This window comes from Ylistrum balloti, unplaced genomic scaffold (genome assembly GCF_031769215.1).
Source record: "Ylistrum balloti isolate Yb309-2 unplaced genomic scaffold, AGI_CSIRO_Ybal_v1 Utg371770, whole genome shotgun sequence".
Lineage (NCBI taxonomy): Eukaryota > Metazoa > Mollusca > Bivalvia > Pectinida > Pectinidae > Ylistrum > Ylistrum balloti.
Window position 1 is genome coordinate 79,980 of NW_026782886.1, and position 19,742 is coordinate 99,721.

The 19,742-nt window shown below is 34.3% G+C and overlaps 1 protein-coding gene across 1 annotated transcript; it reads right to left on the bottom strand.

The window, feature by feature from the left end:
* Window positions 1-982: 982 nt before the first annotated feature.
* On the bottom strand, window positions 983-19,544 carry LOC132563561 (RNA-binding protein 26-like). The gene is made up of 22 exons (XM_060228302.1): window positions 19,367-19,544; window positions 16,486-16,604; window positions 16,036-16,241; window positions 15,561-15,646; window positions 14,296-14,687; window positions 13,389-13,562; window positions 12,685-12,795; window positions 12,239-12,391; window positions 11,663-11,890; window positions 10,907-11,134; window positions 10,039-10,166; window positions 9,443-9,574; window positions 8,937-9,170; window positions 7,767-7,925; window positions 7,452-7,526; window positions 6,671-6,736; window positions 6,200-6,298; window positions 5,633-5,737; window positions 5,070-5,303; window positions 4,386-4,472; window positions 3,751-3,879; window positions 983-3,523 (listed from the first exon to the last, which is right to left on the bottom strand). The coding sequence occupies exons 1-22, from the start codon at window positions 19,429-19,431 to the stop codon at window positions 3,428-3,430; spliced, it is 3,306 nt and encodes a 1,101-aa protein (XP_060084285.1). The 5' UTR covers window positions 19,432-19,544; the 3' UTR covers window positions 983-3,427.
* Window positions 19,545-19,742: the final 198 nt, after the last annotated feature.

Genomic DNA, 19,742 nt, shown 5'->3' on the forward strand with positions numbered 1-19,742 from the left:
CATTTGTTGACTGTCAAGGATTAGTGATACTGTCAAAGATTAGTGATTTGTGAGAAGTGTCTGGGGATAATTCACATTTGCTGACTGTCAAGGATTAGTGATTTGTGAGAAATGTCTGGTGGTGATTCACATTTGCGGACTGTCAAGGATTAGTGATTTGTGAGAAATGTCTGGTGGTGATTTACATTTGCGGACTGTCAAGGATTAGTGATTTGTGAGAAATGTCTGGGGATAATTCACATTTGTTGACTGTCAAGGATTAGTGATTTGTGAGAAGTGTCTGGGGATAATTCACATTTGTTGACTGTCAAGGATTAGTGATACTGTCAAAGATTAGTGATTTGTGAGAAGTGTCTGGGGATAATTCACATTTGTTGACTGTCAAGGATTAGTGATTTGTGAGAAATGTCTGGGGATAATTCACATTTGTTGACTGTCAAGGATTAGTGATACTGTCAAAGATTAGTGATTTGTGAGAAGTGTCTGGGGATAATTCACATTTGCTGACTGTCAAGGATTAGTGATTTGTGAGAAATGTCTGGTGGTGATTCACATTTGCTGACTGTCAAGGATTAGTGATTTGTGAGAAATGTCTGGTGGTGATTCACATTTGCGGACTGTCAAGGATTAGTGATTTGTGAGAATGTCTGGTGGTGATTCACATTTGCGGACTGTCAAGGATTAGTGATTTGTGAGAAATGTCTGGGGATGATTCATATTTGCTGACTGTAAAGGATAAGTGATTTGTGAGAAATGTCATGGATGGATTCACATTTGTTAGGGATGGATTCACATTTGGTGACTGTCAAGGATGAATTTACATTTCTTAACTGACTAGGTTGATTTGTGAGAAGTGTCAGGGATAGGGAATCACAACTGTTGCAGACTAGGATGATTTTGGGATTGGATTTTGGGACTGCGCATTTTTCGAAGCATTCTCAAAATACCTTTTGAGAATTTTTTGGTGGAATTTTCCACATCTTTTCATTGTTTATTTTATTTTTTTTTTTCACTCAACATTTTTTTCTCTTTCATGTTCAACAAATCATCATCTAAGCATGCAATTTATTGAAGCAAGACTTGTTTCATTTCTTTTTTATCGTGGCTTTTTTTTTTGCACCTATTTTTTTTTTCTGTCTTGCATATGATTTTTTTTCTGTTTTGTTTCAATAAACATCAAGAACAACATGAATTCTGTATAAATATTGTTAGTCCTGTTGAATGTTCTACGATTACACCTTCATAACTGCCATAACACTACATTCAATGGTATGTTCACCTTCTTTGTTATTTCTGATAAAGTACACATTTGAAAATTCAATGATTGAAAAAAGAAATTAAAAAAAAACTTTCTTTTAATTACTTGCAATGGCTTAACTTGCAATAATTACTTGGTATGCTCATATGCAGTTAGCTAAAATTTGAAAATGATTGCTCCTACACTCTCTATAGTGACATTATTTACAAAACAGGTGTGTTTGTTAATACATTCAACTTGACTTCTTTTTCAAGACAAAATAAAGTAAATGCACATTAATTGAAATTGCCATTCCATCATTAAATTGGAAATTTGGGCTTCATTCTTTAATGACTACATAAATGACCTAAGTACTGGTGTTATTAATGACTTCAATGTTACAGATAAATACATGATATTCTCCACAACATTTTCATCAATTACTACTATGTTCTACTAGAACCACTCCAGATGATATAGGAGGTGTTTGATGGAGAAGTTATAGGTGGTGCTGAGCTCACCATCATACAAAACACTTTTCTTTACTTAAGTTAATCTACCTCTCTGATCATGATAATAATGAGATTATCATGAACCATAATCTCAATGCTGTATGTATAAATGCTTTGTTACAATATCAACAAAGGGCAGATAATTCTGTGAGACAGACTGTTTCAGTGAAATACCTTCCATTTTTTTAGAATCACAAAAGAATTTTAATGCAAATAAAAGTGGAATGTGAAATCATTTCAGAATAGTAAATATTGAAGTACATTGTCAGTGACTTAAAACATATTTTGGCATGGGTAAAGAAAGATTAAATTGGTGAGCCACTCTCGTCTTCCTGTCCCAAGCCAAAATGCAACTTTTGTTTTACGACATTGATCATGAATTCTATCTTATCTAAAAATTTAGACTATCCAAATAGTTTATCAGGCCTATTCAATAGTTGTTTACCTGACTTTGATGTTACACAGCGTACCTGAAGATGCAAAAATAACTACTCTGCACTGTAATATAGTTCCACCCTTATATGGGATATAAAAAGCAATTTTAAATGAAATTGCTTACTTGAACAGTTACTTCTTTTTCTAACTGAAATATGTACAGTAAATCAGAAAGGAATTCTGTTGAAAGCAATTCTGCTAAAATACAGCTACTTTCCATCACTGCTGAACACAGCCAAAAATGTGGTAGTTGTATTCTGATAATGACAGCACCAAATGCAGGACCAATCAAAACACACAGGATATATCATTACAATGCTAGAGATCATAGTAATTGTTTCAAAGTTGTGTATCTTATTTCTGACATGAAAGAATCCCTTTTTCAGTGTGTGAACTCACACATGAACAGTTTAAATCTTTTACACTATAACTTTCTTCTGATAAAGTACTTGATATGCAAAACACACCGGTTTGTAAAACACAGAGGTTAAAAATTTAACAAAGATCAATGTCATGAAACAAAATTAAAAATTGTTTGAAATAACAGATACAAACATAAAGCCTCTTTATTTGAACATCAAGTTTGATTAGTAGCCAACGACTAATGTAATGACATTTTTTTTCAACTGCTATATATACATCCTGAACACTCCATTTCAGGATTTCACAAGTAACTCCATACAACTCGCAGTCACAAACAGCTGAACATTGTGAAACATTCCACCTAAATATTTCACATCATCCTCATTACATCTATCATAGGAAAGTTTTCACCTTAATTCTCCTCTCACCTCTGTTCATTAATTATTTACACAGATATGCTTTTAATATTGATAATGCACCACTTATCTCCAGAATTGCAATGTGAGAGCCAGCTGTAGATTGATTACATCCATTTAGAAAGTTTAAAATATCACTTCTGGGCAAGGATACAAATCTTATTGCACCAATTAAAAACATGATGTCGAGCAGCTTTCTTACAGGGAGAATTTTTTACAGATCAATCAGGGCTACATCATCATTAAAGCATTTGTACAAACCATCTCAACAATCCAGAACATGTGTTTACTGACTACAGTTGAATCTCCCTCTCATTCAATCACAGAGTCAAAATTCTCTGAATGTCATACATTCGTTCATAAAATGCAATATGAAATTATATATAAATCAGGGACATTTTAGAATGTCTACAGTAAAACAACTACTTTACTACATCCCCTCCAGAACAGGAAATCACTTCCTGTTATCGCCTCCATGAACGACTTTCCTCATCATCTTCCTCATCATCATCTCCTGCAAGTAGCGCATCTTCATCTATTTCTTCATCAGCTAAAGAAACCTGTAAATAAGTGTATGATATGTTAAAAGCCATTCAGTTCAATGGTCCCTGCAGACAGTTTCATTAGCACTACATCATTAGATCTTGATCTGTAGCTAAATACATCTTTGCTAGACTAAGTGTTTCTTCATTTAACATGCAAATTTCCAATATGTGCACAGAGAACTGTTGAATAAAGAATGTATTTGAAAGTTCATTTGTATCACCACAAAATACCAATGAATTACCTCTTCTGCAGGGTCCTCTCCTCCAAAACTGTCATCGCTGCTGATGTTGAGGTTCAACGTAACCTTGGGCTCTATATACCACTTCATTGCAAGGACAGTGTTGTTGAACTTGGAACCACGTAATACAGCCTTCAAAAGTCATAAAACAAAGGAATCACTTTCAAACTTGATGGCAATGCAATTCCTATACGTGTTGTCTGATTTCAGACTTTTAAATCTCTGTATTCATGACAATTCTTATACATAGCAAATCCTAGCAAGGAAGGGTGCCAAAATCAAAAAAGATTTTATAAATCAAAATTCATTTCCAGAATTAAGTAGCAAAATATCATACTTGACATTCCTTGAAAAGAAATTATTGTTCCAGGGAGGAGAATAATTATGTAAAATCTATCCTGAAACTTGAGTAGTTCTTAGTAGGTAAAAATGAATGTAACAATTTATAATATAGAAAGATACTTTTTGATATTAAGACAAGAGATCCTAGAGGGATTTTGGTGCCCACAATTTATTAAACCTCTCATTTGTTGTTTAATATGTAGTACAATAAATTTTTTCACCTATCTCTTCTTTTTTGTGTTTTTGCTCTAAAGTTTATGAAATTTGAAATCAGAGATGTATCCAACCATACTTACCATTTCTGCATCCATTCTTGTTTGAAAGGCAACAATTGCAGACTGAGAATCTTCATCAAAATCAACCTTTTCAACTGTTCCAAATTGCTATAATGGATAAGAAATAAAAGTTTACACATAATACCTAAACCAGATACAGATATATCAAGATCCCATTTTAGGAAAAGCTACTCCAGATATAAAACAAAGATCGGGAATTTGTTGAAGCAGAAATATAAATTACATTATAAGACTGCAAACAAACATATCTCTTTCTATAATATTTAATATTTTCATGAGTAATTTTCCATTTTGTTGCTAAAAACAATTGGTCAGTATTTCTGGAAATTCTATGGGTTCCATCAAAAGTTTTTGAGTACAGGATTTGTGTGTAGATTTATCACTGATATTTTAGCACTTTTCATGCTGAGGGTATTGTTCTAAAACGGCAACTTTAGTAAGGTATTCAGCAATTATTGTTGATGTGCAAATTTATCAATTCGCTAATTCACCACAAAATGTTAATTGGATAAAATATTTTGGTGCAAAGTTCAGTATGTTTACAGTATTTGTCAAATGACATTCAATCCTGAAGTAATATGAGATGAAGGAACTTGCAGTACTACAGCAACTGAAAGAAATACAAAGACAACACATCAAACAAGTGCTGAGTAGAAGTGTAGATATCAATCCATTAGAACTTACTGAAAAGTGAGGAAGGATGCCATCTCTTTCCTCCATCTCAAATCCAGACACCTCCACCATCTTAGGTCTCTTGTCCAAGGTCCTGTTCCCACCAGGAGGGAAACCTGTTCCCCTGCCCCTTCCCCTGTTGGCACGTCCACGACCCCTCAGACCACCAGCTACCCAGGTAGTAGATCCTCGTCCACGGGAAACACCACGACCACGGCCTCTACCCAGGAGACCCATAGCTGATGCCTGGTATCAATAATATTATCCTATTTATGACTATTTCACAATTTTATTTTTATTTGCTATCATTAATACAAATGCAATTTAGGACTGAATATCCAATATATGGTGTAATTTAATTATTATTGCTGTTCATATTCAGCAATCAGGTAAGAATTAGAACATGTGTATAAATTCTATTTTGGCTTAAACAATAAAGACCATTTACATGTTAAGATTTCTGAGCTTCTCTGTCATATTGAAAAGGATTTTGTAAACATAAAGACATCTATCTAGTAAGTTTTGTGGGATTCAATTTATATTTAGAAATCACTTTGCCAATATAGGAGACGCACCTGTTTAGTAAGTTCACTGAGCTTCTGTTTTAAGTTGGATGTATCCTCTCCAGTACTCTGTTTTGTAAACAACTCCAACTCTGTGTCCAGGATCTCCTTCCGCGCCTGACCAAGCAAGAGATCAGAACCATCAAGGAAAAGAAAGGATAAACAAGAGATCCCAGTGGGATTTATAGACACATATTTGTTACATAAAGGTGGCATTTATAGACAAGCATTTGTTATATAGATGTGGCATTTATAGACAGATATTTGTTTGTTATATAGATGTGGTATTTATAGACAGGTATTTGATACATAGATGTGGCATTTATAGACAAGCATTTGTTATATAGATGTGGCATTTATAGACAGATATTTGTTTGTTATATAGATGTGGTATTTATAGACAGGTATTTGTTATATAGATGTGGCATTCATAGACATATGTTTGTTATATATTGGTGACCTTTATATACAGGTATTTGTTATAAAGAGGTGGCATTTATAGAAAAGTATTTGCCTCATTAAGCCTAATTATCAATTCAAAAATGAATAAACATGCAGCTTTAATGTTAAAATAGGTACCAGTTCTGATGACTTCAGTGTTGCTGGATCCACCACAGGTTTCTTTGGAACAAGTTCTACTTTCAATTTAACAATACTGCTCTCAAGTATCTTTAAAGTCTGCCAAAAAATTCATTGACAAATTAACATTTTGATATACTTTGTTACCAACAGTTGTACATTTTGCCGGAGTTCTTAATATGACAGATTTTCATGTGGATTTTATTTTTTGATTGTGTAGTTTACATCTTGATTCAGTCAACTATTTCAATTTTTCTTATTTACAAAAACACATACTCTGACACCTGTACCAGTAAAACAAAAAGTACTTTCTGCCATCTAACCATTCAAGTAATCATCACAAGAACAAAAAGTTTTGTTTTTTTTTTCAATTTTTGGCATCTGAGTTCCATACATCCGTAATTGTGAAATACAATAAATAATACCAGTACATGATGTGTTAGTAAATTTGATGAAGATTTGTTTTCCTACCTTCATGATTGCTTCCTTGTCCTCAGCACTCATGTTTTTGTTTTTTTCCAACTTTTGTATCAACACCTAGAAATAGAAACCCATGGACTTTGGTTAAGCTGATATCAAATAACATAACAATGATTTCTGTGTAATGGGAGAATTTCATTTTTTAACACCCACTTCCCAAAGATGGCAATCATAGCAGCAATATTTGATCTGAAATTGACCTAAAAAATAGCAACACTTGGTCACGACAATTTCATAACCATTTCAGGCATGCTTGACCTGAACCCCATGTGTAAAATAGGTGCTGTTCAGGAAAACAATGACTGTGCAATCATGTTTCAAAAATGGCCACTGTGGTTAGCTGCCACACTGAACTTTTGAAGACTGAAATATAAGAACACTTTATCAGTATTCCTTTCCTTATCAATCCCAACAATTTTCAGCTCAATGGCACCAGTGGAACTTGAGAAGTCTAAAATGTGTTCATTAAAGATGGTGACTGTCTTGGATTTCAGACCTGTCTGAAAAGTAAGAATGCTTGGTCAACTATATCTCAGGATCATTCATGGAAAGTTTCAGATCAAGACATGACAAAACATAATAATAATTCAGAAATCTAGAAACTTTTAAAACAGTAATAAATAAGTCTTAAGTGGGATGCAAATGCCAGTATACAAGATCAGGGATTTATTAATAGGTTTTATCAGTTACAATAAATGATAATCTTGTACTGTAGTTTTATTCTTCAGAAGTTCAAATTAACTCCAGAAATTTAGGATATCTTGAAACTTACCTTCTGTTGTTCTAGCTGTTTCTGGAGTAATTCATGCTTCTGCTTTTGAATCTCTATTTTCTTTTTCATTGCTTCCTGTAATAAAATTGTGCCAATTCAGGTCATATTCTTATCAATCCACATCAGAAATTCTACAAAAATCCTATTGCTAAAGTCTACATAACTGTTACCCCTTCCAAATGTGATTAGACATGTGCTATGTTTTGATCCTACACCTCGTTAATCTAGACAACCTGGTTCTACAACATGTATAACTACTCGCTGAAGCATGTAACTAATACCATAAAATGATACGTAAAAGTTTTAATGACTAACCTTTTTCAAAGCGTCCTGGCGTTTAATAGCCTCGATCTTGAAGACAAAGCTTGCTGTCTGCACTGCGGTGGGACTTGCAAGAGCTTTCTTAGCTTTGATAGCTTCTGGGTTATACACAGTTTTTGTAATGTTACCCACAGAGGATGTGTATACAATGGTCTGTAAAATACAAACACATTCTCAGTTCACAGTTTAGTTGATCTGGAGTTTTAATTTTTTAACCAATGATCAGCTCATAAGATGACATATTACCAGTATTAATACTCCTATCATGGCTGGATATAAGAGCGAGCTCACTCCTCATATCAGAGCACAGCTGGAGTGAATCAATCTGACAGTGATTTTACCACACTTACCTGCATGTCACTATTCATCTTTACACAGGATTGCAATAAAAACCATGTCTGTTCTGTTAATCTGTGTCCAAAATCTAAGCAATATTTATCTCATGAAAACAAGGGAGATTTCTGAAATTTGGTTAATCCACACTAACAATTTTCAATTTTTTCACCATTCCGACAAAGTTTCTCTTGTCTACTTACCAAATTACCATAAATTGACTTTGTTTTTTCTCTATAGGGGTGGGCGGCCTTTAAAAGTACTTACACGCCATAGTTAGAAATGATATCTAAAATAACACCACATGTTACTTGTTAGGACATTCCCCTATGTTTCACTACAGGATAAGCTTATCTTGCAGGAAATGGTATATAACATTAAGGATATATTATTTCACCATCAATCACCATTGTTATCACATAATCTCCAAACAATTGTATTACAGTTTTTAAAATGAATAATTTAGAGTTTACTTCAGCAGAAGTGTACTGTTACTTGGTAGTGCTAGACAATCATAATATTATCAAAGCCAAAACAATGCAGGTACATATGACAGAGTCTGATGTTTATATTGATAAAAACCAAGAAAATATAGATATGTTATACTTGGGTACAATGACGACTAGTTTATATAAAAACTCCATTTGAAATGAATTCTATGTTAACGACTTTACTTTTGTGCATAACTCTTTAAGTGGTTCAATACAAGAACTTTTTTTTGCCAATCAGGATGATCACATAGGTCATTTCCACATCCCTCCCTCCTCTACCACCACTCTACTTCTTTTTTTACCTAAACAATTGCAAGAAAGAAAAAAAAAAAATCTCTACCTTTTCTCTCTTAGGGTCAGGAGTATCTGCAAACTCGCTTGCTTCACTTGCAGGAACTTCCACTGCCGGAGTAGTAGGCGGTTTCTTTAGATTGTTAAGTGAGAGTTTACTGGCTGGAGGAATGATGGATCCTAGTCTTGACTTAGCAGAGGCATGCTGAACATTCCGCATGTCACCAGAATTGGCCTTGTGCCCAGAATTTTCTGAGGAATCTGGCTGGTTTTGTGCCAGCTCCTGTTTAGAGGTAGACAACAAATCCATCTTAGTTCTGATATCAAGACATAAAGTTAACAAATACATGATGCAAAACATTTAGCAAAACTAATATACAGAAGATACCAACAAAGAGTGTTTGACAGTGTACAGTGTGCACAATCCTACATAAGGTTGTGAAGAAAAACTGTTTCAAATTTTTAAACATCATATTAAAATTCTGTGAGTGTGAACTTGACTTTAAGTGATGAAATTTTCCTTTCTCTTTAATAATATACAATGTAAAATAATACCTTGTCTGGTTTGTGCCAGAAGAGCTTTATGAATCTATTATTAAAGACAGGATCACTACAGCGGTAGGCAGCCAGAGCTTCAGCATTGCTGGAATAGGAGACGAGGATCGTGTCCTGCTCGTTGTATCCAATCTGTGTAATAGAAAAGTATCATTGGTAGCTAGTTAAAATCATATTGTTGTTCATTGGTAGCTGAATTCCAACTTCAGCAATTTTACACTTCTTTTTCTCAATGTTTGTGAATTACTGTAAATGAACATATTTCAGTGGTAATCTTAATCAAGCACTTTTTGCACTGGAAACATTGTGCTAAAATATGAATACGTTTAATGTAATTTCTGTTTGTTAATGATTTAACAATCATCGTGGATATGCTAATTCATCAATGCCCTTTATTTACCAAAAATTAATCTTGTGCTAAAATCTGATTCCACCAAATGAAATTTATATACAAACAAATATATATGCCACAGATTGTGAGTTTGAGGTCTGGATAAGGTAACAAAATGTTTTCCTTTGTTAGTTGTGCTACAATGTCCAAAATAGATATACATACAAACATATACTGCATTTTAAATCTATCTCCTTTCTCTTACCTTTATGTTTGTAATATTGCCAAACTTAGAGAAGTGTTCGTTGACTTTAGAAATATTACAGCAATCTTTCGGCACTTTGGTGACTTGGAGGGTAGTATTGGATGTATCAATGTCAGGACGTCGGTAGCCTATCAAATGAAATAAGATTAATGTCAGGATACTCTTAACCTATCAAAGCAGGTAACATTAATGTTAGGACACTCTTAACCTATCAAAGCAGGTATCATTAATGTTAGGACACTCTTAACCTATCAAAGCAAATAAGATTTATGTTAGAACACATTTAACCTATCAAAGAAGGTAACATTAATGTCAGGACGTCGGTAACCTGTCAAAGGAAATAAGATTGATGTCAGGACACTGGTCTATTTCAGGAAATACCATTTAATGTTATGCTGATAACTTGTCATAGGAGATAAAATTAAATGCCAAAACTGCTGGTAACTGGTCATAGGGAAAGGGGAACATTATTTAATGGGAGGACACTAATAAATTGTCAAAGGTCAACAATGAAGGAATGATTTCTCTCGAGAACATGAGATTATGTATTTTTATACAAGGATTCCCTTGTTTTGAGATCCTCTGTGTTATAATAAATATAGTTTCCAAGTGACAGTAAACACAGGGTATTTTTTCAGCCTTACTTACAGAATGGTTACAGATTGGTAACAGAAGCCTCTTCAAAATCAAAGGTTTGTGATTTACATATACATTTCTGTATCTGAAATGGTGAGGTGAAAGGGAGCGCAGATAGTGCAATGCTATCCTAATGTCTACTTCATGATATGGAAATGTACATGGTTACCAGCATTTCTGCCTACCATGATTTGTAGAAGTTGGATTTAACATATGGTAAGATCATGCATACCTCCTACACGACTGTAGTCAAATGGTTTCTTGGCCTGAGGAGGGCCGTAACGGTTGGCTGCATAGCGATTTTGACCCCCATACTGATCAGATTGGTTCTGACCTGGTCCATGACTAGAGTTGTAAGCTCTCTTTGGAGCAATGACTGTCCTTTCTGGGGGCTTTTCTACAACAGCAGGCTTTCCTACAGGCTCTGTACCAGGGGGAGCTAAGGAAGCTTCCTCTTCTTCTGTAAAAATGTGACAGAGGTTCTTTATTTGTTATCCTTGACTTAACTAACAAAGAAGCCAAGGCAACCTTTGTCACTCAAGCATAAGTGTAATGAAACATTCTTGGTAAATAATCATCACATTTAAAGCAATATCACAATTATCTCTCCACTTTAGGTCGCACTGCCTTATCCATGTTGGAGACTTGGATATGGTGATGAACTTTCATGTAAAATTCAGTTGCATTGTGATTACCTCTCTTCCCAATTACACCATTTTGAAACTTCAAAACAAATTCTAGTATTTTCTACATTAATGATAAATAAATTGTCTCAAACTTCAATTACAACGTCAACATTTGTATAAATCGACATATAAAGTTGAACAATAATGAGGTAAATTATCTACCAGAAAAAAGAATGAATGATGGATAAATGAACTCAGAAACTGATGCTCCACTTATTTCTATGTATCCAGTAACATTTTAAATGGGCATATAATAACAGAAAGAGTATTATCAAATGTTCAAAACAGAAGATACATCATACCTTTAACTTCCTCTGCCTCAGGAAGGGTGGGTATACTGACTAGGTGATCTCGTCTGCCTGGATTAGAGGGTAGTGGTGGGGGAGGACCAGAGAGAAAGTGAGGTGGTGGTGGTCCTCCCCTTCCAATCCCTGGTGGGGGTCCTCGAGGGCCATTCCAGAAAGGACCAGGCCTAGGACCTTGAGGTCTTGTGATTCCTGGAGCTTCAGGATTGTAAACTTCAAAATTGTCTGAAATTTATCAAAATGAAACTGCAAACAAACATTGAAATTTTTTTTTTTTCAAATATTGCTGTCAAATTGGCTTTAGCAACTCCCAAAATTGCTATTTGTCTCTTATGATCCCTTTAAATGCCTTCAACTAGGGTTTTTTTTAATCATCTTTGGTCTATGCAGCAACCAGGAAAATTTCTTTGTATCGGTTTTCATGTTTGTCAATAGAAAGAGTTTTCAAGATGATGTTAAGCTTTTGCCATCCAACAGGAAGACAATTGTTTATATTAGTGCACTTTTTTATCTGCAAGAGTGCAATTTCTGCATTTAAAAATCTTTAGGAGGAATTATAATAATGTTACTCACCTAGCCTTGGTGGAGGAGGTCGTGGTCCTGGCCCCATTCCTACTCTTGGCATGCCAGGTGGGGGACCATGTGTGGGTGGCATAAATCGGGGGCCAGAAACCATTGGGCCAGATCCTGGAGGGAGGTTAGTGCTGTTACTAACAGGCGGTGGTCCTGTAGTGTCAATACAAATTTAACATTTACACTATGGAAAACCTCTGTATCAAACATTATAAAGACATTATATGCTTGACTTATAATGAGAAATAACAGCTTCTATGGTCAAGATAGGATGCTTATTTGGTGAACATTCTTTCCCAGCTAAGCTACAGATATGGATCAACACTAGTCTATCAAAAGTTCAGATGAAACTTAAAAAATAATCAATATGAGAACTTCCTAACAAATGGGTATGTCATAGTGAGAATTACAGTATACCCACACCTTGAATAGGCAGATTATCTTACCTGGGGGTGGGTACGGTATACCAACAGTTGGAATAGGGACATCCTCAACTATAACAGGGTCCAATCCATGATCATAAGGACATAGATCTCCCCGCATACAGAAACCTTTCTCTGTAAATATAGAAAACAGGTTACATTGATGAAGTTCAGCTTGTCCTTATTTGATAATTTCAATTCTGATGGCGAACTTTTCAAACACTAACTTGGTTAAACCCAAAATATAAATTACACAGTGTCATACAGAAATATTCGTATGAAATAGGTAGAATGCATTAATCTAACTTCCAAGTACAAATGTAGTTGGTAGCGGCAGCCAATCTTGACAAGATATATAAAACAACACAGCCATGACAACTATTTCATAATTTCAAATGGACAATAACAACAATGGGTCAATTCAAAACAAAATTTCATTAAGTTTGAAGTCCATAATATTGACTGCTGAAAATATCGCAATTACAAAATCAAGATCAGACGAGGTACGAAAGGGTCATTTATTCCATGAAATTGTTCACATATGAAGTGAATTAAAAACCTATTGAAAAGATTTTCTTTAACTGAATAGAAAATGATTGTGTATCATTTGTTTAATTATTCAAAAATGTTCTGCCACAGTATATATATTAAAGTACATTACTTTTGAAGTACCAATTAGCAGGTTAAGTATTGGTTAGCTTTCTTAGCCATGGTAATGAATTACTTACCATCATAGTCTTTACACCTGGGGCGTATATCACGTCCTGCACTGTCAGTGGTGAGGCAGCGGTCCCCATGAGCCATGGAGTAGACACCACCACCTACAGCGGGAATACTGTGGCTATATCTCCCATTGTCTAGTGTTGGTGTAGAACCACGGCTGTCAAGTTGGGGTCTCCTTCCTGAAAAACCAAAATGACATGTAAGGAAGGATACCATCATGCATATAAACAAAACAAGTTAAATTTTGAGAAGATGAGCAAATAGTAATGATGAACTGGCAAGTCTTGCTGCAAAAACAAGGTTTATGAAAGTAAGAATAATGGAAAACAGTCTGCTATCAAAGTTCCAAATCATACTGGTTGATTTCACCAACCTATCTGAAATTAAGATAACTTTGGTATAGAGAACAACTTTATGCTAATGATATCAAATACACATTTAATCTGATAGCAAAAATGAAAACAGTTCAGAGACAGTGTTCCCATCAAACAACATTTGTTGGCAAAAACTTGCCTCTTATACATTTACTCTGAAACAGCTACTTTTAAGAAATTATCATGGTTAATTCTTAACAAGTCAATTTTTTAGTCTGCTTTTGTTTCAGCTTGTTTTAATGAAAATACTGCGCAAAGACAGTGAGAAAATTCTATTTATAGTAATGATAACCCTGTTCTTGACCCCAAAAGCTTACAAAACAAAGCTGTCTTATATATATGGTAGTGATTAGAAAGTGGACAGGATATTCAATGTCAATAAGAAATCATATATATACTGTGTTTCCACCTCAGATGAACATAAGCCAATACAAAAGGTGAACAAATAAAGTTTAGCAAATATTTCTATTTAGTACTCTTTTGACTTCTTATTGGAGAATATTCATATATATTGAATCCAGCCCTAAGCTCAACCCACCTCTTGACCTTGATCTTGACCTTGACCTAGATCTTGATCTAGATCTAGATCTTGAGCGTGGAGTCCATGACCTAGATCTTGATCTGGACAGTGGTGTCCATGACCTTGCTCTATATGGAGATCTTGACCTTGAGCGTGGGCGTCTTCTGTATGGACTTCTTGATCTAAGAGGACTCCTTGAGTATCTCCTAGGACTGCGTGATCTTGACCTTCTTCTGTAGTATCGCCTATCACCTGGACCTCTGTCTGGACCCCTGTCTGGACCCCTGTCTGGACCTCTATCAGGACGATCAGGTCTGTCAGGTCGGTCTACACGATCTTGCCCTCTGACCACTCTAGGCATGGTATGATCCACTGGCCCAAACCTGTCTCTTCTTCTCTGCCTCTCTTCCCTAACAAATATTAAATTGAGAGCTTCCAAATTTGTTTTGATTAATGGTTACAACTAAAGGAAAATCTTTGGAAATAAGAGTCACAGTAATCAGTAATTGTTTAATGACCATATTGATCATTATGATGGAAATTAATCAAGGAAAAATGCACATTTAAGTAGGAAAAGAGCAAAAATCTTATGTAATTACTAGTCACTGAAATCTTGTATAATGACTAAATGTTCTGACCAGTCACCAAAATCTTGTATAATGACTAAATGTTCTGACCAGTCACCAAAACCTTGTGTAATGACTAAAAGTTCTGACCAGTCACCAAGACCTTGTGTAACGACTAAAAGTTCTGACCAGTCACCAAAACATTGTGTAATGACTAAAAGTTCTGACAAGTCACTAAAACCTTGTGTAATGAACAACAATTTTCTTTTTTAGTCTCCAAAACCTTGTTCTAATCTCTCCTTCCTTGGTATGGTGACTTACTGTTCACGTCTCTCCTGACCTGGAAGAATGACGTACTGTTCACAAATCTCCTGACTTGGTATATTGACTTACTGTTCACATCTCTCCTGACTTAGTATAATGACTTACTGTTCACATCTCTCCTTCCTTGGTATGGTGACTTACTGTTCACATATCTCCTGACCTGGTAGAATGACTTACTGTTCACATCTCTCCTGACTTAGTATAATGACTTACTGTTCACATCTCTCCTGACTTAGTATAATGACTTACTGTTCACATCTCTCCTGACTTAGTATAATGACTTACTGTTCACATCTCTCCTGACTTAGTATAATGACTTACTGTCCACATCTCTCCTGACTTGGTATATTGACTTACTGTTCACATCTCTCCTGACTTAGTATAATGACTTACTGTTCACGTCTCTCCTGACTTGAAGTCCTGGTACGTCGTGTCTTAACATCTTTATCTTTATTGTCTTTCACAACTTTATCTTCACTCTAGATGAAATAAGACAATTTTGGTTATCACTACATTTGAAATCATTGTAATGTATAATTTCTTTAGTTTAAGTGTTGTAACTCAAACCTGTGGATATGACCAGTATTGTCTTGTGACTACTTTCAACATCCTAGACGGACTAGAACAGGCATATTATTCTTCTAATAAAATGGAACAGTAATGGATATGCATTTATGGACCAACAAAAATGTTACCATCCTAGTATTTCTTAAATCTTATCAAGACCAGAAAATGATTGTAACAGCCCAATAATTATGATGGACTAAAACTTACAGTGGGAAGACAAAAAGTTGATGAATATAGTTGGTTGACCCACACTCAAGTTCAATCAACAATTTGATTTTGGATAGAATTATTTGATGTTTACCTGTGTTGTCTCCTTTTTCCCCTCTGCCTTGGCCTCTGAGGGTTTGAGTAAGTTAGCACTGGCTTGTGTTGTACTGTCTGGGACTGCTTCTGTTTTAACAGGTACACTGGATGGTGATGGTGCTGCTGGTGCTGGTGGTGGTGGTGGTGGAATGTAGGATTTATCTCTTAACACTTGGAAAAAGGATGCAACAAAATCTTTTGTTTCTGAAAAAAAATTAATATGAAAAATATCAGAAAAATAGAAATTCAACCATATGTCTGTTTAACTAAGTATTATGCGTTTTCAGTTATGGCAAATGTATGAACTATTTTTTAAATTAAGATAAAATTCATTATCAGTGTTAAATACCAGGAAGGAAAAAAAGCAAATGAATTTGTTTATTAATCAAGCTAGTTAAACATACCCAGTTCAGACATCATTATATGAATAATTGAAAAAATAACTTACTGCTTTGAAGAAAAACATCCAACTGATCTAAGAAAACTGCTTCAAGCTCCTTTTCTGTTTTGTCTTTTTTGAGGAGAGCAACCACATATTTTGCGAGGGGATCAGGGTCAGCATCACATCTGTAAACAAAAGAGAAGACAATACTTTATGAATAAGTAAAAACCAAACAAGATTTTTAAAAATTAACAATAACTTTAAAAACAAAAAAATAAAAAATCAATATCATATCCACACATCTTTCCTATACTATCTGTGATTATCACAATTATTTTAATGCCATTGGATACTACTGCTCATAGCTCAAATATTAATTCTGATCATTGGAAGTGAAGAAAGTTGTGATCAGTTCTGACCTAAAATAAGTGTTTTGGAACTAAATAAAATGTTTTTGATACTAATGATAAAAGAATTTCATATCTAATTATCTATATACATACATAAGTGTTTTTTCAAAGTGGGAACATTGACACCAAACAGCCAGAAAATGCTATTTGATGACACTTAGGCCAGAATTTTGCCTAAACTTGGCAACTGCATTCCTAAAAATTCTTGAGGTCATACCATTTCTAAACTCTATGTGCTGGTGTGTTACAGAACCAGAAGCAGTTACAGAACTTTATTTTTTTCTGCTTTTGTCATACAAGGACAGTACTTTATGATTATGTCAACAATATGTTTTCATGAGCATTGTAACTGCCATCTGCTTGCATGAGGACTTTTATTTCATTGCAAAATTGTTACATACAATAACATTCACCATTTATGCAACTCTAGCATTTACTCCCAGCTTAACAGATGACTTGCAAAAAAATTAGACATGATTATTTGAATGACAGAATGTCTGGACTTATTCTAAGTAGATGAAATGTAATTGAAATATATTCATTATTATCAAGTGATAAATCAGAATTATCAGAAATATGCAAATCAGCATTTGAATATCCAATATGATCATAAATTTAATTTATGCAGTGTCTATAGGCAGTACAAAGGGAAAATGAAAAGAAAAAATGTTCATTATATTTATAGGAACAACATGCATCTGAGATCATAATTCATCATTATTCAAATCACAGGCATTACCATGTCATTGACATAATAACATCTCTAGGTTTACAGGAGGACTGAAACAACATTTAATGGCATTTAAGGATGTACTCCTTTATGTTTGATAGAAAGTAATAAATCATTCAATTTAAAATGAATTCCAACATAAAATCTGGGACTTTTGTGTTCTGACTCTCTTAAAAAGGGGCAATTTTAATGAAATTTTGATGAAATTACCATCAACAATTTCAATGTATTCAGGTACTTCTCTAGAGTATAACTTTGGAAGTCTTGGATGGATTTCAAGTAAATTCATCACCATAAAGCACAGATTTCAAATATATGAATTCTGACTTTGTAGATCACTTTCCCAGAATTTTAGGACCTGCAAACAAAATTCCAGGCTGTTTCTTAATAGTTGGAAAAACTTGCCATTTGGGAGAAAATTGCAAAAGGTTAAGTACAGAGGCCAATTCGTTTTCAATCAAGAAAAGTATCCTTACAAATTTCTTTATCCAACCTTATAGTTTTTTTAAAACTTTTAACACAAGATGGTCAAGGAAAGGGTTCAAGTCATTCTGAAGCATTATCCTTTCTTGATTGCTCTGCAGTTCAAAGCTTGTTAAATCAATGAAAACTTGACTTTTTCATATATTTTTTTTTATCAATATCCAAGCATCATACCCTTCCTTTTAATGAAAGATGAAAATTTATTTAAAAAAAAAGGTTGCTGCGAAAACACAAACAATATGAGAAAATGAACTATTTCCTGTTACACATATTCTGCCACCTTTACCAGAAAAAGTAGACAGGCAACATGTTGATATTTTACTATCAATCTACTACCTTAAATAAAACCTTTCAAAAAATCATCAGTAAAAAGTTTAATACTGGAACTTTTTTACTTCTCTGTAATAACAATTTGATGGACAATGGCTAAAAGTTTCTATATCTGTATTTAATACTTACATACTACATAGTACCAATGATTTGTCCTATGAAATGTATAATAGCATACATAAAAGTAACAGATTATGTTCTGGAAATGAACATCAAATATATCCATTTTGAAACTTCTTTCTCAGCTCTTGCCAATTGTAGGTATTGCAACACCTTATAACAATGATATATCACCATTTGATGCAGATGCTTGGTAACTGTAGCAGTCATGTGTTGATAATAATGTTCCTAAATTCCTTATTACAAAATTTTGAGTTAGAAACTGTCTATTTAGTGTTTAAGATATTATGGGAGAAAAAATAATGGAATGGTTTGCACAAAATCACCTGCTGCTAGACTACCACTTTTAAAGATATAGCTGTGTAATTGACAAGGTACAGAGAATCTAGCTACTGTGTCATGAAATGTTCGCCAGCAGAGAAAGACTGAACCAAAAATATAAAAATCATCACACCCCCGATTGTTTCTAGACGTGACATTTGTATTTACATGTTCATAAAAAAATCCGAAAGCAGCTACCGAATGACTATCATCAAAAGATGCTACCAGATATGACGCATTTTTTGATAAGTTATCTTGTAAAAATCGTTAGTTTGATGACAATATAGCCAGAAATGACGACAGAAAACACTTATTTGACATTCCGAATCTCTACAGAACAGTACGTAATGCAAGGCATATGGCCTATTTGGTCAATGGTCGTTAGCAGCGACTATAGCACATCATACCTTTATAACAGCACATTTGTAATTAATAAAATGCTAGTTAAGGTAATGACCAATAAAGTCAACAACTTCTGAATGAATTTCTATCAATTTTGATATGCTACAACAAATGAACCAGCCTTTACTGTAGACATAGCCCTGAGTCTTACATTGGAGTCAACGTTTTCGTGAGCCAGACTTTCAACGCGTCCAAATTTTCGACGATCATTTTCATACAAAAAGCTGTAGGTCAGGGCATATGCAATCCTTTCAAATAATCGCATATCTCGTTGACGTCAGCTGCATGGCATTACACTTTGGAAATGAATGATTTTACAACTAAGCAAGTCGACATGTGTTTACTTCTACTGAGACGTTCGTATACGATACCGAAAAATGGCGTCGTACTCTCGTTTTATATCACGTGACTTAACGAATTTCATTGAAAACATGTTTGATTAAAATATACGATATGACATTAATGGTGTAAACCAAATCTTGTTTCTTCTATTTAATTGCTAAATATATCGGACGAAATCCAATAAG